This window comes from Bombina bombina, chromosome 3 (genome assembly GCF_027579735.1).
Source record: "Bombina bombina isolate aBomBom1 chromosome 3, aBomBom1.pri, whole genome shotgun sequence".
Taxonomy (NCBI): domain Eukaryota; kingdom Metazoa; phylum Chordata; class Amphibia; order Anura; family Bombinatoridae; genus Bombina; species Bombina bombina.
The window spans coordinates 362,868,543-362,892,592 of record NC_069501.1 but is presented as its reverse complement, the minus strand read 5'-3'; the positions used below and the strand labels follow the sequence as shown (position 1 = coordinate 362,892,592).

Sequence of the window (24,050 nt, the reverse complement as noted above, 5' to 3'; positions counted from 1 at the left end):
CTAAATCTAAATTGCTTAATATTCCTTTCAAAGGGCAGACATTATTCGGGCCCGGTTTGAAAGAAATTATCGCTGACATTACTGGAGGTAAGGGCCATGCCCTGCCTCAAGACAGGGCCAAACCAAGGGCTAAACAGTCTAATTTTCGTGCCTTTCGTAACTTCAAGGCAGGAGCAGCATCAACTTCCTCCGCTCCAAGACAGGAAGGAACTGTTGCTCGCTACAGACAGGGCTGGAAACCTAACCAGTCCTGGAACAAGGGCAAGCAGGCCAGAAAACCTGCTGCTGCCCCTAAGACAGCATGAAGTGAGGGCCCCCGATCCGGAAACGGATCTAGTGGGGGGCAGACTTTCTCTCTTCGCCCAGGCTTGGGCAAGAGATGTCCAGGATCCCTGGGCGTTGGAGATCATATCTCAGGGATATCTTCTGGACTTCAAAGCTTCTCCTCCACAAGGGAGATTTCATCTTTCAAGGTTATCAGCAAACCAGATAAAGAAAGAGGCGTTTCTACGCTGTGTACAAGACCTCTTACTAATGGGAGTGATCCACCCAGTTCCGCGGTCGGAACACGGACAAGGATTCTATTCAAATCTGTTTGTGGTTCCCAAAAAAGAGGGAACCTTCAGACCAATCTTGGACTTAAAGATCCTAAACAAATTCCTAAGAGTTCCATCGTTCAAAATGGAAACTATTCGAACCATCTTACCCATGATCCAAGAGGGTCAGTACATGATCACGGTGGATTTAAAAGATGCCTACCTTCACATACCGATTCACAAGGATCATTACCGGTATCTAAGATTTGCCTTCCTAAACAGGCATTACCAGTTTGTAGCTCTTCCCTTCGGGTTAGCTACGGCTCCAAGAATCTTTACAATGGTTCTGGGCTCTCTTCTGGCGGTACTAAGACCGCGAGGCATAGCGGTAGCTCCGTACCTAGACGACATTCTGATACAAGCGTCAAGTTTCCAAACTGCCAAGTCTCATACAGAGTTAGTTCTGGCATTTCTAAGGTCGCATGGGTGGAAGGTGAACGTAGAAAAGAGTTCTCTATTGCCACTCACAAGAGTTCCCTTCTTAGGGACTCTTATAGATTCTGTAGAAATGAAAATTTACCTGACGGAGGACAGGTTATCAAAACTTCTAAATGCTTGCCGTGTCCTTCATTCCATTCAACACCCTTCAGTGGCTCAGTGCATGGAGGTAATCGGCTTAATGGTAGCGGCAAGGGACATAGTACCTTTTGCGCGCCTGCATCTCAGACCGCTGCAATTGTGCATGCTAAGTCAGTGGAATGGGGATTACTCAGATTTGTCCCCTCTGCTAAATCTGGATCAAGAGACCAGAGATTCTCTTCTATGGTGGCTTTCTCGGCCACATCTGTCCAAGGGGATGCCCTTCCGCAGGCCAGATTGGACGATTGTAACAACAGACGCCAGCCTTCTAGGTTGGGGCGCAGTCTGGAATTCCCTGAAGGCTCAGGGATCATGGACTCAGGAGGAGAGACTCCTTCCAATAAACATTCTGGAATTAAGAGCAATTTTCAATGCTCTTCTGGCTTGGCCTCAGTTAGCAACTCTGAGGTTCATCAGGTTTCAGTCGGACAACATCACGACTGTGGCTTACATCAACCATCAAGGAGGAACAAGGAGTTCCCCAACGATGATGGAAGTCTCAAAGATAATTCGCTGGGCAGAGTCTCACTCTTGCCACCTGTCAGCGATCCACATCCCAGGCGTGGAGAACTGGGAGGCGGATTTTCTAAGTCGCCAGACCTTTCATCCGGGGGAGTGGGAACTTCATCCGGAGGCGTTTGCCCAACTGCTTCATCATTGGGGCAAACCAGATCTGGATCTCATGGCGTCTCGCCAGAACGCCAAGCTTCCTTGTTACGGATCCAGGTCCAGGGAGCGGTACTGATAGATGCTCTGACAGCACCTTGGGTCTTCAACATGGCTTATGTGTTTCCACCCTTCCCGATGCTTCCTCGATTGATTGCCAGGATCAAACAGGAGAGAGCATCGATGATTCTAATAGCGCCTGCGTGGCCACGCAGGACCTGGTATGCAGATCTAGTGGACATGTCGTCCTGTCCACCATGGTCTCTGCCTCTGAGACAGGACCTTCTGATTCAGGGTCCTTTCAAACATCCAAATCTAATTTCTCTGAGGCTGACTGCATGGAGATTGAACGCTTGATTCTATCAAAGCGGGGATTCTCGGAGTCAGTGATTGATACCTTAATACAGGCTAGGAAACCTGTTACCAGGAAAATTTACCATAAAATATGGCGTAAATACTTATATTGGTGCGAATCCAAGAGTTACTCATGGAGTAAGGTTAGGATTCCTAGGATATTGTCTTTTCTACAAGAAGGTTTAGAAAAGGGTTTATCTGCTAGTTCGTTAAAGGGACAGATTTCAGCTCTGTCTATCCTTTTACACAAACGTCTGGCAGAAGTTCCAGACGTTCAGGCTTTTTGTCAGGCTTTGGCTAGGATTAAGCCTGTGTTTAAGACTGTTGCTCCGCCGTGGAGCTTAAACTTAGTTCTTAACGTTCTGCAAGGTGTTCCGTTTGAACCCCTTCATTCCATTGATATCAAGCTGTTATCTTGGAAAGTTCTGTTTTTAATGGCTATTTCCTCGGCTCGAAGAGTCTCTGAGTTATCGGCCTTACATTGTGATTCTCCTTATCTGATTTTTCATTCAGACAAGGTAGTTCTACGTACTAAACCTGGGTTCTTACCTAAGGTAGTCACTAACAAGAATATCAATCAAGAGATTGTTGTTCCATCATTGTGCCCTAACCCTTCTTCAAAGAAGGAACGACTTCTGCACAATCTGGACGTCGTCCGTGCCCTGAAATTGTATTTACAGGCAACTAAAGATTTTCGTCAAACTTCTTCCCTGTTTGTCGTTTATTCTGGACAGAGGAGAGGTCAAAAAGCTTCGGCTACCTCTCTCTCTTTTTGGCGTCGTAGCATAATACGTTTAGCCTATGAGACTGCTGGACAGCAGCCTCTTGAAAGGATTACGGCTCATTCTACTAGAGCTGTGGCTTCCACTTGGGCCTTTAAGAATGAGGCCTCTGTTGAACAGATTTGCAAGGCTGCAACTTGGTCTTCACTTCACACTTTTTCAAAATTTTACAAATTTGACACTTTTGCTTCTTCGGAGGCTGTTTTTGGGAGAAAGGTTCTACAGGCAGTGGTTCCTTCCGTGTAAAGATCCTGCCTGTCCCTCCCGTCATCCGTGTACTTTTAGCTTTGGTATTGGTATCCCATAAGTAATGGATGACCCGTGGACTGACTACACTTAACAGGAGAAAATATAATTTATGCTTACCTGATAAATTCATTTCTCCTGTAGTGTAGTCAGTCCACGGCCCGCCCTGTTTTTTACGGCAGGTCTAAATTTTAATTAAACTCCAGTCACCACTGCACCCTATAGTTTCTCCTTTCTCGTTTGGTTTCGGTCGAATGACTGGATATGACGTAGAGGGGAGGAGCTATATAGCAGCTCTGCTTGGGTGATCCTCTTGCACTTCCTGTTAGGGAGGAGATATAATCCCATAAGTAATGGATGACCCGTGGACTGACTACACTACAGGAGAAATGAATTTATCAGGTAAGCATAAATTATATTTTTTTGAGACTTTGATACAGGCCTGCAAGCCTGTGAACTAGGGAGATTAATCATAAGGTACAGATGGCCTTTATTTCTTTGTGTATGTTTTTTATTCTTGGTATTTTTTAGAACTCCTAGGATTTTGCAGTTTTTGCTTGATGGATTTATCTGCTAGTTCTTTGAAGGGTCAGATTGCTGCTTTTTCAGTTTTATTCCACAAGATGATTGATAATCTTCCTGACATTCTTGGTTTTGTACAGGCTTTTGGTAGTATTAAAGGGAAAGTCAACACCAAAACTATTATTTAAAAAGAAAGATAACGCCTTTACTACCCATTCCCTAGCTTTGCTCAACCAACATTGTTATATTAATATACTTTATAACATTTAAACCACTAAAGTTCTGCCTGTTTCTAAGCCACTAAAGACAACTTCTTATCACATGCTTTTTTAATTTGCTTTTCACAACAGGAGACTGCTAATCCATGTGGGCCATATAGATGACATTGTTCTCACGCCCGTTGTTGACTGACACTGCACTAATTGTCTAAAATGCAAGTCAATAGATAATAAATAAATAGACATGTGATCAGTGGGCTCTTAAAAGTATATTAAAATAACCATGTTGGCTGTGCAAATCTGGGGAATGGGAAATAAACGGGTTATCTTTGTAAACAATATCAATTTTGGAGTTGACTATCCCTTTAAGTCTGTAATTTACCAATTTCTCCTCCTTGGAATTTAAATTTGACATTGAAGGTTTTCTGTCTCTTATATTCTAGCCTATGCATTATATTTAGCTTCTTTCTTTGAAGGTTTTGTTCCTTTTGGCTATCTCTTCTGCTAGAAGAGTTTTATAATTTGTCTGCTCTTTCATGTGTTTCTGCTTCTTGTATTTTCTTCATCAGGACAAGACAGTTTTGAGAATTTAAATGGTCTTTTTACCTAGGGTTGTGCCCTTTGATTATATAAGTTGGGAAATTTTTGTCCCTTCTGTACTTCCTAGTTCTATGAGGCTTCTTCATAACTTGGATGTTTGAGATTTGAAGCATTATGTAGTCACTTCTAAGGATTGCAGACAAACTTCTAGTTTGTTTATTTTATGGCTTAAGGAATAGGCAGAAGCTTCTGTAGTTTCTTTAGCCTCTTGATTGTATCTTTTTTGATCCGTAAAGCTTACATGGAGCGGGGATGGCCTCCACCTAAATGGGTTACTGCTCATTCTCCCAGATCAGATGCTGCTTCCTGGGTTTTTAACAATCAGGCTTCTGTTGACCAGATTTTTAAAGCAGCTTCTTGGTCCTTTTTTGCATTATTTTTCTACATTTTTCCATTTTGGTGATTTTGCTTTTTCTGGGGCTGCCTTTCATAGTCCTGTAGGCAGGTCTATATTGGTTTTTGCCTTTAAGTCAATTTATTTTGCATATTTACCCTGTTTTTCTTTGGGTTCTAGTTGAGTTGTGGCTTTAGTTTCTCTGTGAAAAAAGATGTTCTTTTTATTCCACCCTTATTTTTCGTTACTTATGGACTCCACAACTTTAGTATTAGTTCCCAGGAATAACAGATTCTGGACTCTCGCCACCTGTAATAAGGAAAACATAATTTATGCATTCCTGATTAATTAATTTATTTGAAGGTGGTGAGAGTCCATGATACCCCACCTTCTTTTGGTGTTGGCTTATTTTTTTCCCTTTCTTTTATTTCTTTTGCCTTGTTGGCTTGGCTATAAATCTGATTAGTTTCCAGTAGGGTGGGACGGTTTTTATAGAGCTCTTGCGGTTTGGGAATCTTTGCCTTCTCCTAGTGGCAGGGAAGAGTAATTCACAGGAGTAATCGATCATGGACATTTTTAAATAAAAATGTTCAAGTAGACTGTTCCTTTTAAGCGTGAGGGTTCTTATAATTAAATTATTTGAAAAATTCCTAACTTGCAGTTAACAAACTGCAAAACAATGCATTTTATACTAACTATATACTGTGGCTAACCTTGTTGTCTGTGGACTAAAGCCCAGATTTGCTCCTCCAAATAGGGCGAATGGTGGGTGGAGTTTGGCTGTTGAAAAATAATTGCAGTAAAAAAGATTTGTTTTAAAAAAAACTTTAAGACTTGGCTGCTAGAAATAATTGTTTAGTTGTGAGTGTGTTTTTTCCCCCCATAATTTAAAGGATATTTTAGACTTGATGATTATAAAGCTGTATCTTTCTTTTTAGTCATTACATGCGCCAGATTCTGGAAGCACTTCGATACTGCCATGACAACAACATAATTCACAGAGATGTAAAGGTAAGATTGAGAATTTGGTAGTTTTCAGTACGCCTGAGGAACATAATGGTAATTTTATATATGTTTAACACAGCTTTTTATCTGCAACTTACATGTTCTCCAAATGCTGTAATAGTGTGTTGTTGTAGCTTCACAGATCTCTCACATTACAGAACACACTCAAACCAAAACAATGTTGTGTCTAGATAACCCATTTATACAACTATAAATATGAAATAATATCTTGATTTCTAGGATTTATTAAGATGGTGTGGACAATTTAATTTGCTTAAAACAAATTTAATTAAACTTTTATAGTTGTTCACCATATGAGAATTTGTGAGTTACTATTTTTTTAAAGATACATAATAGTCAAAAACTAACATGCTCTGATTCGTTAGAGCATGTTATTTTGAGACTATCAACCCCACACTACTGTATGTTTAACTCCCGCAAAGGGGTTAAGTACACAGTAGAAATGCCGCTCGGGACCTAACTAGCGCTGCTGACGGGATCAGCTGACGATTCCACTTGGGATCAGCAGTGCTCCACAGGTCTTGAGCGGCACTTCTAATATGTGTTTAACCCCCTTTGCAGGTGTTAAACACAGTGTCGAGTCTTAAAATTACATGCTCGAATTAGAGCATGCCATTTTTCATTTTCTTTCAATAATTCAACTTAACATTTTGCAATTATTTTGTTTTAAATCCTTTTCTGTGAAAATCTTGCATTTTCTAAAATAGTTATCTTAATTAAAAAAAAAATAATAATAAAAAAAAAAAAAAATATATATATATATATATATATATATATATATATATATATATATACCACCACCACACTAGAACAGATTATATTACATTCTTTAGTCAAAGTAATACCATGTAAAAGAACAGCCAATAGTCGTGTCAGATTTAGGGCCAGCCAATAGTCGTGTCAGATTTAGGGCCAGCCAATAGTCGTGTCAGATTTAGGGCTGGGGTGAAAACATAATGCTTAGATTTTATACTAATCTGTAAAGGCCAAAAATGTAGGAGCCATAAGTATTTCAGTTTTTATGGTGTTTAAATCTGTTTTTGAGACACCTCCACTTTACAAATTTCAAGCTCATCTCATTTTCTTTTAGCATTAAAATTCTTGTTTTTTCAAAAGTATTTTGGAGATACCCTATATAGAGTGTTGTACTTTCATACTTCTTACTTCATAAATTACTTTTTAATTTCCACGTAAATCTTTGGAGTTCTTGGCTTGCCAGTGGCAAATAGAAAGTAAGCAGGACATGAAAGTCATTTTCATATATGCATAGCATATATCAGCAGTTAAAGGGATACTAAACCAATTTTTTTCCCTTCATGATTCAGATAAAGAATGCAATTTTAAGCAACTTTCTAATTTACTCATATTATCAAATTTTCTTCGCTTGATAATTGCTGGCTACATTTAGTCACCAATCGGCAAGCAAGTAAATTAAAAAGTTGCTTGAAATTGCATGTTCTATCTGAATCATGAAAGAAAAAAATTGGGTTTAGTATCACTTTAAGCATTGCAATGCAAAAGATCTAGTTACAACGGACATGCTTTTAAAATAGTTAGTACTGTCATGTTATCAGAATTTGTATTATTTTTTTCGGTAAATCCTGGTGGTTTAAATGTTTCCCATTTTCCATTTCAGTGGCCTGTTTGTGTAAATAAGCTTGTTCTCTGATCTAACCAATCACTCTTCTCTTGTAACAAGCCCATATTTGTTCATTCAAAAATGCAAGTGGTAGGGGCAGTTTGATCACTGAACAACGATGTTAATGTATTAAAAAAACAGTTTTACACTTGGCATGTTAATTTATTGCAGTACTATCCAAAACTCTTGTTTAAAGTGAATGTAAAGTTTAATGAATGAGTGCTTGTTTTTTAAAAATACTATTAAAAACAGGGGCACTTCATTCATTGAACTTTACATTGCAGAGTTTTTTTGTTATTTTTAATACTTACCTTTTTCTTTCACAAAACCCGACGGGCGACTTCTCATGCTGTGCTTAGCACAGCAATGACTAAACCAGCTTCCTCCAATCATGACGTGGCCTCACGAGATGGAAGCTCTGGGGTGCACGCCAAAATTGGAGGAAGCCGGTTTAGTCATTGCTGAGGTAAGTACAGAGGAGCTGCGGGTGGGGGATCGCCGGTCCGGGTTTGCTAAAGAAAATAAGTATTTCACACAAAATACGCTGCAATGTAAAGTTTAATGAATTGAAAGTGCCTCTGTTTTTAATAGTATTTTTTAAAAACCAGGCACTCATTCATTAAACTTTACATTCACTTTAATATTAAACAAATAAAATATGTACATTATTTTTAAGGAATGTCTATTCAATGCCATTAGAATATTAAGTGTATATTATTTCATTCTTAGTAGTAAAAGTAAAACACTTACTATACATTTACCAGCTATTTTAAAGGGACACTGAACCCAGAATTTTTCTTTCGTGATTCAGATAGAGCATGAAATTTTAAGAAACTTTCTAATTTACTCTTATCAAATTTTCTTCATTCTCTTGGTATCTTTATTTGAAATGCAAGAATGTAAGTTTAGATGCCGGCCCATTTTTGGTGAACAACCTGGGTTGTTCTTGCTGATTGGTGGATAAGTTCATCCACCAATAAAAAAGTGCTGTCCAGAGTCTGAACCAAAAAAAGCTTAGATGCCTTCTTTTTCAAATAAAGATAGCAAGAGAACGAAGGAAAAATGATAATTGGAGTAAATTAGAAAGTTGCTTAAAATTGCATGCTCTATCTGAATCACGAAAGAAAAATTTTGGGTTCAATGTCCATTTAAATTCAAAGCAAAATAAGCAGCACATTATTTTAACTTTTTTTTAAAGGCCAGTGGTATGTGGTTTCTTGGTTTCTTATGATTAGATCAAGACACTAAAGTCAAAATTAAACTTTTATTATCCAGAGCACTTTAAACAACTTTCCAGTTTACTTCAAATATCAAAATGTGCAGTCTTTTTATATACACACTTTCTGAGGCACCAGCTCCTACTGAGCATGTGCAAGAGTGTGTTTTGTGATTGGCTGAAGGTTGTCTTATGATATGAGGGCAATGAAATGGAACTAGCTTGACATTTTTTTACTACTTCAGACTGTTATTGCATTGTCTTTTTATTATACTTGTTGGTAATGCAATTATACTGTATTTAATGGTTCTTTAACATATAAATATATTTTGGTGACACAATTGCATGCATATGGCTATAAATAAACAGATTTAATTTGCTTAAAACACCTGAAATGTAACTGATTATTTTATCTAAGAAAGTGATTGTAATATACATCTGAGGATGCACACTTGATTGGAAGAGAATCATTACCTTGATCTCTATAATGGCATGGTGTAAGCTAATTAACTGTTTCTCTTTGCTTTAATTTAGCAGTAGTAGAATGGCTTTTGGCCTAAAGCTGTTGACTTGGTTTCTGTAGTACAAATAAGTACTATATTATATATTTATAGCCATGCAATGCGGCATTTGTAGGTGAAACAGTAGAGAATGCACATCTGTTTGGTCACTGTGCACAGTGAGAGACAAGGCGTACTGAGAGATAATTAAAGGGCCATGATACCCACATTTTTTCTTTCATGATTTAGAAAGAGAATGCATTTTTAAACATCTTTCTAATTTACTTCTATTATCTAATTTGTTTTATTCTCTTGATATTCTTTGCTGAAAAGCATATCTAGATATGCTCAGTAGCTGCTGATTGGTTGCTGCACATAGAAGTCTCATGTGATTGGCTCACCCATGTGCATTGCTTTTTCTTCAAATAAGGATATCTAAAAAATGAAGCAAAATAAATAATAGAAGTAAATTGTAATGTTGTTTAAATTTATATGTTCTATCTGAATCATGAAAGAAAGATTTTGGGTTCAGTGGCCCTTTAAGTAGAATATGAATATTTAGAGCGCTGGCTTGGGCACTTTTATAGGTGCTTCATGTACACATGACCCTCACTCTGCGTTTTGCCCATAGCCAAGTCTTATGACATTTGTATGCTTAAAACCCAAATGTAAGGTTCTAAACTTTATGAATTTTAGTTTTTGTTTGACCTTTTATAGTGCATTTTAGTAACACTGGTACCATGAGAATGAAAAGCATGAGCAGAACCACTTTCTTGCAAAAAAGTTCCTTGATGAAGTTCAGATGTGTTGCTCTCACTCCTACCGGTATCTCGACTAACTCTGCAGATGAGCTGAAACACTGCTTTACGTATGCTGCTCGATAATAGAAAGTACATAACTGGGTCCAAGCAACTATTAAGAGCAGATAATGCCAACATCATTTCATTGGTTCTATGAATTATTTGAATCCAATAACAGGACACCTGTTGCAGCTGTGATGTAATGTAGATAATTCTGAACGTATGGTATGGCACAAAGCACACTGTAAAAATAAAAAGCACAAAGAAAGATTTCTGTGCAGTACTGTTGTATTTTTCAGAATTTGGTAGATGTGCTCGTTCCCTGGAAATCTTAATAAGATTCTTGCCTATTCTAACATAGGAAAGTATGAGAGAGAGGAAGACCATCCAAAACACCATCACAACAAAGTAATTAAATCCTGCTTGCCAGATTTCATCCTTTCGGTCTTTATAATGAAAGCACATGTTTGCATTGTTTTGATCTTTGCCTGACTGTGTAGCTATGAGAAATATGATTGCTATAACTGCAAGTACCCATAGCAAACAACATATCCGAATGCTCCATATTCGCTTAGATACTTTGTTTAAGCGCTGGGATTTTTTAACTTTCACATAGCGATCCATACTGATCAGCCCTAAAAGCACAATACTTATGTACATGTTCATGTAAAATAGGTTTCCAATGATTTTACAAAATATTAGACCCATTTTCCAGTTGTTCTGTGAAAGGTGATACGTTATCCGAAAGGGTAGGCAGAAAATCAGTAGAAGGTCGGCAATTGCCACATTAAGAAGGTAAACTTGCACTGTGTTTCTTTTTCTGTGAATAAAGAGAAAAACATACAGGGCCAAAGCATTTCCTAAGAGTCCAACAATACAAATAATGGTATACACCACTGCTAATGCAACACCTAAAGTTCTTTCATCCGCTAAACATTCTGAAGCATTGCTGTTTACCAATGTGGTAACGTTTTCCAGCATATCATGTTGGTGTACAGACCATGAGTTTAGAAGTAAGGTTCTGTTCATTTCTTCCTTGACCTGCAAAGACAGATGTTTAACAATCATTTTCTGTATAACACACACCTAATACATAGGTCTCTGAAAAACTTTAAAAAGAATAATCAGAATTTCAGTTCCAGTTTAAGTTGTTTAAAACACAGTATGATGAATAAATAGTAATTGCAATAGATGTTTGTTTTAGAATATTTTCTTAATGTAAGATAAGGGGTTAGGTAAGAGTATAGGTAATAAATAAAATTTTAGAACAAAAAGAAATTGGCATTTACCAACTTTAAAGCACCTATAAAGGGAAGGTGTAGTGTAAAATATTTTCTCTTTATGTGTTTCAAATAACTTTTTATACCAGCTGCAGAGTATAAAATGTATGAGACATTTCTTCTTTAGGTTTATTTTTGTCTTAAATATTTTTATTTATTTTTTTTAAACCACAGTTCATTAAAATAGGTTGAGCTTGCAGGGAAATATCTCCTTATTTAATCACTTTCTGTACACACACATGCTTCTTTATATTATATCTGCTTATGTACCAAAGCTTAATACTTACGGCCCATGTCCGCCTCAGCTCGCCTCTGACGGGCAGAAAACCGCTGCCAGAATTTTTACCATTGCACGTGAGCACTATTATGTGCTTGCATGTAACACTGCCCACGCACACCCAGTCATGTTTGGGCAGGAGCTGTCAATCTCACAGTCGGACAAGACCAGAGAGATTGAAATTCTCCACCTAAGAGGTTGAGAAGAGGGGTAGGAAGCAGCGGTCTGATGGCCGCTGCTTGATTAAATACTGACTGCAGGTTCTCTTGTGAGAACCTGCAGTCGTAGGGGAGAGGAGAAGGTTTGATAAATTGAGCCTTTAAGACAATTGAAAATGTAACATTTTATTGCTGATCTCCTACCTCCCACTGGGAGTGTAATTTCCACAGGGTGGATTTGATTTAAAGGAACACAAAACCCCATTTCTTTTGTTAAGTGTATCCAGTCCACGGATCATCCATTACTTATGGGATATTCTCCTTCCCAACAGGAAGTTGCAAGAGGATCACCCACAGCAGAGCGGCTATATAGCTCCTCCCCTAACTGTCATATCCAGTCATTCTCTTGCAAGCCTCAACCAAGATGGAGGTCGTAAGAGGAGTGTGGTGTTTTATACTTAGTTTATTCTTCAATCAAAAGTTTGTTATTTTTAAATGGTGCCGGAGTGTACTGTTTATCTCAGGCAGTATTTAGAAGAAGAATCTGCCTGCGTTTTCTATGATCTTAGCAGAAGTAACTAAGATCCATGGCTGTTCTCACATATTCTGAGGAGTGAGGTAACTTCAGAGAGGGAATGGCGTGCAGGTTTTCCTGCAATAAGGTATGTGCAGTTAATATTTTTCTAGGGATGGAATTTGCTAGAAAATGCTGCTGATACCAAACTAATGTAAGTAAAGCCTTAAATGCAGTGACAGCGACTGGTATCAGGCTTATTAATAGAGATGCATACTCTTATAAAAATGTAATATAAAACGTTTGCTGGCATGTTTAATCGTTTTTATATGTATTTGGTGATAAAACTTTTTTTCTTTCATGTAATTAGCAAGAGTCCATGAGCTAGTGACGTATGGGATATACATTCCTACCAGGAGGGGCAAAGTTTCCCAAACCTCAAAATGCCTATAAATACACCCCTCACCACACCCACAATTCAGTTTTACAAACTTTGCCTTCTATGGAGGTGGTGAAGTAAGTTTGTGCTAGATTCCTTATTTTCAGACAGTCAGTTTCATATTTGGGATAATGCATTTGAATCAATTTTTTTCTTACCTTAAAATTTGACTCTTTTTTTTCCCTGTGGGCTGTTAGGCTCGCGGGGGCTGAAAATGCTTCATTTTATTGCGTCATTCTTGGCGCTGACTTTTTTGGCGCAAAAAAATATTTTCTGTTTCCGGCGTCATACGTGTCGCCGGAAGTTGCGTCATTTTTTGACGTCCTTTTGCACCAAAAATGTCGGCGTTCCGGATGTGGCTTCATTTTTGGTGCCAAAAAGCATTTAGGCGCCAAATAATGTGGGCGTCTTATTTGGCGCCAAAAAATATGGGCGTCGCTTTTGTCTCCACATTATTTCAGTCTCATTTTTTCTTTGCTTCTGGTTACTAGAAGCTTGTTTATTGGCATTTTTTCCCATTCCTGAAACTGTCATTTAAGGAATTTGATCAATTTTGCTTTATATGTTGTTTTTTCTCTTACATATTGCAAGATGTCTCACGTTGCATCTGAGTCAGAAGATACTTCAGGAAAATCGCTGTCTAGTGCTGGAACTACCAAAGCTAAGTGTATCTGCTGTAAACTTTTGGTAGCTATTCCTCCGGCTGTTGTTTGTATTAATTGTCATGACAAACTTGTTAAAGCAGATAATATTTCCTTTAGTAATGTACCATTGCCTGTTGCAGTTCCTTCAACATCTAAGGTGCAGAATGTTCCTGATAACATAAGAGATTTTGTTTCTGAATCCATCAAGAAGGCTATGTCTGTTATTTCTCCTCCTAGTAAACATAAAAAATCTTTTAAAACTTCTCTCTCTACAGATGAATTTTTAAATGAACATCATCATTCTGATTCTGATGACTCTTCTGGTTCAGAGGATTCTGTCTCAGAGATTGATGCTGATAAATCTTCATATTTATTTAAAATGGAATTTATTAGTTCTTTACTTAAAGAAGTACTAATTGCTTTAGAAATAGAGGATTCTGGTCCTCTTGATACTAATTCTAAACGTTTAGATAAGGTATTTAAATCTCCTGTGGTTATTCCAGAAGTTTTTCCTGTTCCTAATGCTATTTCTGAAGTAATTTCCAGAGAATGGGATAAATTGGGTAATTCATTTACTCCTTCTAAACGTTTTAAGCAATTATATCCTGTGCCGTCTGACAGATTAGAATTTTGGGACAAAATCCCTAAAGTCGATGGGGCTATTTCTACCCTTGCTAAACGTACTACTATTCCTACGTCGGATGGTACTTCGTTTAAAGATCCTTTAGATAGGAAAATTGAATCCTTTCTAAGAAAATCTTATCTGTGTTCAGGTAATCTTCTTAGACCTGCTATATCATTGGCTGATGTTGCTGCAGCTTCAACTTTTTGGTTGGAGACTTTAGCGCAACAAGTAACAGATCATGATTCTCATAATATTATTATTCTTCTTCAGCATGCTAATAATTTTATCTGTGATGCCATCTTTGATATTATCAGAGTTGATGTCAGGTTTATGTCTCTAGCTATTCTAGCTAGAAGAGCTTTATGGCTTAAAACTTGGAATGCTGATATGGCTTCTAAATCAACTCTACTTTCCATTTCTTTCCAGGGTAACAAATTATTTGGTTCTCAGTTGGATTCTATTATCTCAACTGTTACTGGTGGGAAAGGAACTTTTTTACCACAGGATAAAAAATCTAAGGGTAAAAACAGGGCTAATAATCGTTTTCGTTCCTTTCGTTTCAACAAAGAACAAAAGCCTGATCCTTCATCCTCAGGAGCAGTTTCAGTTTGGAAACCATCTCCAATCTGGAATAAATCCAAGCCTTCTAGAAAGGCAAAGCCTGCTTCTAAGTCCACATGAAGGTGCGGCCCTCATTCCAGCTCAGCTGGTAGGGGGCAGGTTACGTTTTTTCAAAGAAATTTGGTTCAATTCTGTTCACAATCTTTGGATTCAGAACATTGTTTCAGAAGGGTACAGAATTGGTTTCAAGATGAGACCTCCTGCAAAGAGATTTTTTCTTTCCCGTGTCCCAGTAAATCCAGTGAAAGCTCAAGCATTTCTGAATTGTGTTTCAGATCTAGAGTTGGCTGGAGTAATTATGCCAGTTCCAGTTCTGGAACAGGGGATGGGGTTTTATTCAAATCTCTTCATTGTACCAAAGAAGGAGAATTCCTTCAGACCAGTTCTGGATCTAAAAATATTGAATCGTTATGTAAGGATACCAACATTCAAAATGGTAACTGTAAGGACTATCTTGCCTTTTGTTCAGCAAGGGCATTATATGTCCACAATAGATTTACAGGATGCATATCTGCATATTCCGATTCATCCAGATCATTATCAGTTCCTGAGATTCTCTTTTCTGGACAAGCATTACCAGTTTGTGGCTCTGCCGTTTGGCCTAGCTACAGCTCCAAGAATTTTTACAAAGGTTCTCGGTACCCTTCTGTCTGTAATCAGAGAACAGGGTATTGTGGTATTTCCTTATTTGGACGATATCTTGGTACTTGCTCAATCTTTACATTTAGCAGAATCTCATACGAATCGACTTGTGTTGTTTCTTCAAGATCATGGTTGGAGGATCAATTCACCAAAAAGTTCATTGATTCCTCAGACAAGGGTAACCTTTCTGGGTTTCCAGATAGATTCAGTGTCCATGACTCTGTCTTTAACAGACAAGAGACGTCTAAAATTGATTTCGGCTTGTCGAAACCTTCAGTCACAATCATTTCCTTCGGTAGCCTTATGCATGGAAATTCTAGGTCTTATGACTGCTGCATCGGACGCGATCCCCTTTGCTCGTTTTCACATGCGACCTCTTCAGCTCTGTATGCTGAATCAATGGTGCAAGGATTACACAAAGATATCTCAATTAATATCTTTAAAACCGATTGTACGACACTCTCTAACGTGGTGGACAGATCACCATTGTTTAATTCAGGGGGCTTCTTTTGTGCTTCCGACCTGGACTGTAATTTCAACAGATGCAAGTCTCACAGGTTGGAGAGCTGTGTGGGGATCTCTGACAGCACAAGGAGTTTGGGAATCTCAGGAGGTGAGATTACCGATCAATATTTTGGAACTCCATGCAATTTTCAGAGCTCTTCAGTTTTGGCCTCTTCTGAAGAGAGAATCGTTCATTTGTTTTCAGACAGACAATGTCACTACTGTGGCATACATCAATCATCAAGGAGGGACTCACAGTCCTCTGGCTATGAAAGAAGTATCTCGAATTCTGGTTTGGGCGGAATCCAGCTCCTGTCTAATATCTGCGGTTCATATCCCAGGTATAGACAATTGGGAAGCGGATTATCTCAGTCGCCAAACGTTGCATCTGGGCGAATGGTCTCTTCACCCAGAGGTATTTCTTCAGATTGTTCAAATGTGGGAGCTTCCAGAAATAGATCTGATGGCGTCTCATCTAAACAAGAAACTTCCCAGGTATCTGTCCAGATCCCGGGATCCTCAGGCGGAAGCAGTGGATGCATTATCACTTCCTTGGAAGTATCATCCTGCTTATATCTTTCCGCCTCTAGTTCTTCTTCCAAGAGTAATCTCCAAGATTCTGAAGGAATGCTCGTTTGTTCTGCTGGTAGCTCCGACATGGCCTCACAGGTTTTGGTATGCGGATCTTGTCCGGATGGCCTCTTGCCATCCGTGGACTCTTCCGCTACGACCAGACCTTCTGTCGCAAGGTCCTTTTTTCCATCAGGATCTCAAATCCTTAAATTTAAAGGTATGGAGATTGAACGCTTGATTCTTGGTCAAAGAGGTTTCTCTGACTCTGTGATTAATACTATGTTACAGGCTCGTAAATCTGTATCCAGAGAGAGATATTATAGAGTCTGGAAGACTTATATTTCTTGGTGTCTTTCTCATCATTTTTCTTGGCATTCTTTTAGAATTCCGAGAATTTTACAGTTTCTTCAGGATGGTTTAGATAAAGGTTTATCCGCAAGTTCTTTGAAAGGACAAATCTCTGCTCTTTCTGTTCTTTTTCACAGAAAGATTGCTAATCTTCCTGATATTCATTGTTTTGTACAAGCTTTGGTTCGTATAAAACCTGTCATTAAGTCAATTTCTCCTCCTTGGAGTTTGAATTTTGGTTCTGGGGGCTCTTCAAGCTCCTCCGTTTGAACCTATGCATTCATTGGACATTAAATTACTTTCTTGGAAAGTTTTGTTCCTTTTGGCAATCTCTTCTGCCAGAAGAGTTTCTGAATTATCTGCTCTTTCTTGTGAGTCTCCTTTTCTGATTTTTCATCAGGATAAGGCAGTGTTGCGAACTTCTTTTGAATTTTTACCTAAAGTTGTGAATTCTAACAACATTAGTAGAGAAATTGTGGTTCCTTCATTATGTCCTAATCCTAAGAATTCTAAGGAGAAATCATTGCATTCTTTGGATGTTGTTAGAGCTTTGAAATATTATGTTGAAGCTACGAAGTCTTTCCGAAAGACTTCTAGTTTATTTGTTATCTTTTCCGGTTCTAGAAAAGGCCAGAAAGCTTCTGCCATTTCTTTGGCATCTTGGTTGCAATCTTTAATTCATCTTGCCTATGTTGAGTCGGGTAAAACTCCGCCTCAAAGGATTACAGCTCATTCTACTAGGTCAGTTTCTACTTCCTGGGCGTTTAGGAATGAAGCTTCGATTGATCAGATTTGCAAAGCAGCAACTTGGTCCTCTTTGCATACTTTTGCTAAATTCTACCATTTTGATGTATTTTCTTCTTCTGAAGCAGTTTTTGGTAGAAAAGTACTTCAGGCAGCGGTTTCAGTTTGAATCTTCTGCTTATGTTTTTCATTAAACTTTATTTTGGGTGTGGATTATTTTCAGCAGGAATTGGCTGTCTTTATTTTATCCCTCCCTCTCTAGTGACTCTTGCGTGGAAAGATCCACATCTTGGGTAATCATTATCCCATACGTCACTAGCTCATGGACTCTTGCTAATTACATGAAAGAAAACATTTATGTAAGAACTTACCTGATAAATTCATTTCTTTCATATTAGCAAGAGTCCATGAGGCCCGCCCTTTTTTTGGGGTGGTTATGATTTTTGTATAAAGCACAATTATTCCAATTCCTTATTTTATATGCTTTCGCACTTTTTTATCACCCCACTTCTTGGCTATTCGTTAAACTGAATTGTGGGTGTGGTGAGGGGTGTATTTATAGGCATTTTGAGGTTTGGGAAACTTTGCCCCTCCTGGTAGGAATGTATATCCCATACGTCACTAGCTCATGGACTCTTGCTAATATGAAAGAAATGAATTTATCAGGTAAGTTCTTACATAAATTATGTTTTTCCACATGGCTGGCTTGAATTTGGCCTAGAAACAGTTTCCTTAGGCTTTACACTGTTGTAATATGAGTGGGAGGGGCCTATTTTGCCGTTTTTTTGCACAGCAAAAATTACAGACACAGACATCCAGCTTCTTCCTGCATGATCCAGGACATCTCTGGAGGGCTCAAAAGGCTTCAAAGTCGTTTTTGAGGGAGGTAAAAAGCCACAGTAGAGCTGTGGCAGTTGTTGTGACTGTTTAAAAAAAAAAACAAAACAAAAAAAAGTTTTTGTCTTTTATTATTTTTTGGGTATTAAGGGGTTAATCATCCATTTGCAAGTGGGTGCAATGCTCTGCTAACTTGTTAGTGTAACTGCCTTTTTTCACTGTTATTTCAAATTTTGACAAAATGTGTGTTTCTTAAAGGTGCAGTAACGTTTTTTATATTGCTTGTAAACTTGTTTAAAGTGTTTTCCAAGCTTGCTAGTCTCATTGCTAGTCTGTTTAAACATGTCTGACACAGAGGAAACTACTTGTTCATTATGTTTGAAAGCCATGGTGGAGCCCCATAGGAGAATGTGTACTAAATGTATTGATTTCACCTTAAACAGTAAAGATCAGTCTTTAACTATAAAAGAAATATCACCAGAAGATTCTGACGAGGGGGAAGTTATGCCGACTAACTCTCCCCACGTGTCAGACCCTTCGCCTCCCGCTCAGGGGATGCACGCTAATATGGCGCCAATTACATCAGGGGCGCCCATAGCGATTACCTTGCAGGACATGGCTGCAATCATGAATAATACGCTGTCAGAGGTATTATCCAGGTTGCCTGAATTAAGAGGCAAGCGCGATTGCTCTGGGTTTAGGAGAAATACAGAGCGTGCAGATGCTGTAAGGGCCATTTCTGATACTGCGTCACAATATGCAGATCATGAGGACGGAGAGCTTCAGTCTGTGGGTGACATCTCTGATTCGGGGAATCCTGATTCAGAGATTTCTAATTTTAAATTTAAGCTTGAGAACCTCCGTGTGTTGCTTGGGGAGGTATTAGCTGCTCTGAATGACTGTAACACAGTTTCAGTACCAGAGAAATTGTGTAGGCTGGATAAATACTATGCGGTGCCGGTGTGTACTGATGTTTTTCCTATACCTAAAAGGCTTACAGAAATTATTAGCAAGGAGTGGGATAGACCGGGTGTGCCTTTTTCCCCACCACCTATATTTAGAAAAATGTTTCCAATAGACGCCACTACACGGGACTTATGGCAGACGGTCCCTAAGGTGGAGGGAGCAGTTTCTACTTTAGCAAAGCGTACTACTATCCCGGTTGAGGACAGTTGTGCTTTTTCAGATCCAATGGATAAAAAATTGGAGGGTTACCTTAAGAAAATGTTTATTCAACAAGGTTTTATTTTACAGCCCCTTGCATGCATTGCGCCTGTCACGGCTGCGGCGGCATTCTGGTTTGAGGCCCTGGAAGAGGCAATCCATACAGCTCCATTGACTGAAATTATTGACAAGCTTAGAACACTTAAGCTAGCTAACTCATTTGTTTCTGATGCCATTGTTCATTTGACTAAACTAACGGCTAAGAATTCCGGATTCGCCATCCAAGCGCGTAGGGCGCTATGGCTTAAATCCTGGTCAGCTGACGTGACTTCTAAGTCTAAATTACTCAACATTCCTTTCAAGGGGCAGACCTTATTCAGGCCTGGTTTGAAGGAAATTATTGCTGACATTACTGGAGGTAAGGAGTGATCCATCCAGTTCCGTGGACGGAACAAGGACAGGGTTTTTATTCGAATCTGTTTGTGGTTCCCAAAAAAGAGGGAACCTTCAGACCAATTTTGGATCTAAAGATCTTAAATTCCTCAGAGTTCCATCTTTCAAAATGGAAACTATTCGGACCATCTTACCCATGATCCAAGAAGGTCAGTACATGACCACAGTGGACTTAAAGGATGCCTACCTTCACATACCGATTCACAAAGATCATCATCGGTTTCTAAGGTTTGCCTTTCTAGACAGGCATTACCAATTTGTAGCTCTTCCCTTCGGGTTGGCTACAGCCCCGAGAATCTTTACAAAGGTTCTGGGCTCACTTCTGGCGGTTCTAAGACCGCGAGGCATAGCGGTGGCTCCGTGTCTAGACTTCATCCTGATACAGGCGTCAAGATTTCAAGTTGCCAAGTCTCATTCAGAAATAGTTCTGGCATTTCTGAGGTCGCACGGGTGGAAAGTGAACGAGGAAAAGAGTTCTCTATCCCCACTCACAAGAGTCTCCTTCTTAATGACTCTTATAGATTCTGTAGAAATGAAAATTACCTGACGGAGTCCAGGTCATTAAAACTTCTAAATGCTTGCCGTGTTCTTCACTCCATTCCGCTCCCTTCGGTAGCTCAGTGTATGGAGATAATCGGCTTAATGGTAGCGGCAATGGACATAGTGCCATTTGCGCGCCTTCATCTCAGACCACTGCAATTATGCATGCTGAGTCAGTGGAATAGGGATTACACAGATTTGTCCCCTCTGCTAAATCTGGATCAAGAGACCAGAGATTCTCTTCTCTGGTGGTTGTCTCGGGTACACCTGTCCAAGGGTATGACCTTTCGCAGGTCAGATTGGACAATTGTAACAACAGATGCCAGCCTTCTAGGTTGGGGTGCAGTCCGGAATTCCCTGAAGGCACAGGGATCGTGGACTCAGGAGGAGAAACTCCTTCCAATAAATATTCTGGAGTTAAGAGCGATATTCAATGCTCTTCTGGCTTGGCCTTAGTTAGCAACACTGATTTTCATCAGATTTCAGTCGGACATCACGACTGTGGCTTACATCAACCATCAAGGGGGAACCAGGAGTTCCCTAGCGATGTTAGACGTCTCAAATATAATTAGCTGGGCAGAGTACCACTCTTGCCACCTGTCAGCAATCCATATCCCAGGCGTGGAGAACTGGGAGGCGGATTTTCTAAGTCTTCAGACTTTCCATCAGGGGGAGTGGGAACTCCATCCGGAGGTGTTTGCTCAGTTGATTCATCGTTGGGGCAAACCAGAGTTGGATCTCATGACGTCTCGCCAGAACGCCAAGCTTCCTTGTTATGGATCCAGGTCCAGGGACCCAGAAGCAACGCTGATAGATGCTCTAGCAGCGCCTTGGTTCTTCAACCTGGCTTATGTGTTTCCACCGTTTCCTCTGCTCCCTCGACTGATTGCCAAAATCAAACAGGAGAGAGCATTGGTGATTCTGATAGCACCTGCGTGGCCACGCAGGACTTGGTATGCAGACCTAGTGGACATGTCATCCTTTCCACCATGGACTCTGCCTCTAAGACAGGACCTTCTGATACAAGGTCCTTTCAATCATCCAAATCTAATTTCTCTGAGACTGACTGCATGGAGATTGAACGCTTGATTCTATCAAAGCGTGGCTTCTCCGAGTCAGTCATTGATACTTTAATACAGGCACGAAAGCCTGTTACCAGGAAAATCTACCACAAGATATGGAGTAAATATCTTTATTGGTGTGAATCCAAGAATTACTCATGGAGTAAGGTTAGGATTCTTAGAATATTGTCTTTTCTCCAAGAGGGCTTGGACAAAGGATTATCAGCTAGTTCCTTAAAGGGACCGATTTCTGCTCTGTCTATTCTTTTGCACAAGCGTCTGGCAGAGGTTCCAGACGTCCAGGCATTTTGCCAGGCTTTGGTTAGAATTAAGCCTGTGTTTTAAACCTGTTGCTCCCCCGTGGAGCTTAAACTTGGTTCTTAAAGTTCTTCAAGGAGTTCCGTTGGAACCCCTTCATTCCATTGATATTAAACTTTTATCTTGGAAAGTTCTGTTTTTGATGGCTATTTCCTCGGCTCGGAGAGTCTCTGAGCTATCTGCCTTACAATGTGATTCTCCTTATCTGATTTTTCATGCAGATAAGGTAGTCCTGCGTGCCAAACCTGGGTTTTTACCTAAGGTGGTTTCTAACAAGAATATCAATCAAGAGATTGTTGTTCCATCATTGTGTCCTAATCCTTCTTCAAAGAAGGAACGTTTTTTACATAATCTGGACGAAGTCCGTGCCTTGAAGTTTTACTTACAAGCTACTAAAGATTTTCGTCAAACATCTACCCTGTTTGTCGTTTACTCTGGACAGAGGAGAGGTCAAAAAGCTTCGGCAACCTCTTTCCTTTTGGCTTCGGAGCATAATACGCCTAGCCTATGAGACTGCTGGACAGCAGCCCCCTGAAAGGATTACAGCTCATTCTACTAGAGCTGTGGCTTCCACCTGGGCCTTTAAAAATGAGGCCTCTGTTGAACAGATTTGCAAGGCCGCGACTTGGTCTTCGCTTCACACTTTTTCCAAATTTTCCAAATTTGATACTTTTGCTTCTTCGGAGGCTGTTTTTGGGAGAAAGGTTCTTCAGGCAGTGGTTCCTTCTGCTTAATCCTGCCTTGTCCCTCCCATCATCCGTGTACTTTAGCTTTGGTATTGGTATCCCATAAGTAATGGATGATCCGTGGACTGGATACACTTAACAAGAGAAAACATAATTTATGCTTACCTGATAAATGTATTTCTCTTGTAGTGTATCCAGTCCACGGCCCGCCCTGTCCTTTTAAGGCAGGTCTAAATTTTAATTAAACTACAGTCACCACTGCACCCTATGGTTTCTCCTTTCTCTGTTTGTTTTCGGTCGAATGACTGGATATGACAGTTAGGGGAGGAGCTATATAGCAGCTCTGCTGTGGGTGATCCTCTTGCAACTTCCTGTTGGGAAGGAGAATATCCCATAAGTAATGGATGATCCGTGGACTGGATACACTACAAGAGAAATACATTTATCAGGTAAGCATAAATTATGTTTTTTTTCTTTCACTTTGCAGATAGAAAATACAATTTAAAATAACATTCCAATTTACTTCTATTATCTAATTTGTTTAATTCTTTAGATATCCTTTATTGAAGAAATAGCAACACACATGGGTTAGCAAATCACACAAGGCATATATGTGCAGCCACCAATCAGCAGATACTGAGCCTATTTAGGTATACTTTTAAACAAAGGATATCAAGAGAATGAAGCAAATTAGATAGAATTACATTTGAAAGTTGTTTAAAATTGCAGGCTTTCTAAATCATGAAAAAAAAAATTGTCCATGTCCCTTTAAATCACTAGTTGTAAGACTCAGTTTATATCAATTTAAATCATGGTTTTGTAAAGATTTCATTTTTAGAAAAATAAGTTTTCAGATTTTATTTCCAGTTATCAGTCAATACAGATTTGGTTATATATTAGAAATACATAGATCATTAATATAAATGAAATTATTGGGAGGTGAACAATCTTCAGTTTAATAAGTTAATCATTCATATTTGGCCAACTTTTCAGCTGCGCTTTAGTGGGAATAGAAAAACAATGATTAGCTTAATAACAAGTTTAAATAGTTTTATTTAAGTAAAACAACAACATATTTCTTCTTTTCTGCTTGCACCTCTCTCCTCACACTTAGGTCCTTGTGCAGATCTATTACACCCCAAACAATCGTCTACTTATTGAGCTACTTGAAACTTTGTAAGGGGTTGATTCTGTGTACAGTGATTTGCAGGGGAGCAATGGCATTAAAGGGACAGTAAAGGCAAAGTTAAACTTGCATGATTCATATTCATTGTTGAAAAGCCTGCATAGGTAGGCTCAGAAGCAATGCACTACTGGGGGCTAGCTGCTTGTCACTTGCTCACCCAATGTGTTCAGCTAGCTCCCAGTAGACCATTTCTCTTCTTCAGCAAAGGATACCAAGATAATGAAGCAAATTTGATAAGAGGAAAATCAGAAAATTGTATGCTCTATCTGAATCATGAAAGAAAACTTTTGGGTTTATGTCCCTTTAAGGTCTTTGTTTTTATAAAAAAAAATTGCTTTGAAGAAGGGGCATGTTTTTT

At 39.1% G+C, this 24,050-nt stretch overlaps 2 protein-coding genes across 2 annotated transcripts in view; one reads left to right on the top strand and one right to left on the bottom strand.

Annotated features, from left to right (window-relative positions):
• CASK (calcium/calmodulin dependent serine protein kinase) overlaps window positions 1-24,050 on the top strand; it is a gene marked incomplete in the record, with an annotated part of 883,427 nt that overhangs the window by 179,216 nt on the left and 680,161 nt on the right. The window contains 1 exon segment of the mRNA XM_053706489.1: window positions 5,836-5,908. Coding sequence (XP_053562464.1) covers window positions 5,836-5,908 — 73 coding nt within the window.
• GPR34 (G protein-coupled receptor 34) overlaps window positions 8,813-24,050 on the bottom strand; it is a 36,290-nt gene continuing 21,052 nt past the window's right edge. The window contains exon 3 of the mRNA XM_053706490.1: window positions 8,813-11,119. Within this exon, the coding sequence (XP_053562465.1) occupies window positions 9,971-11,107 (1,137 nt within the window). The 5' untranslated portion in view covers window positions 11,108-11,119 and the 3' untranslated portion in view covers window positions 8,813-9,970. The remainder of the gene's footprint in view (window positions 11,120-24,050) is intronic.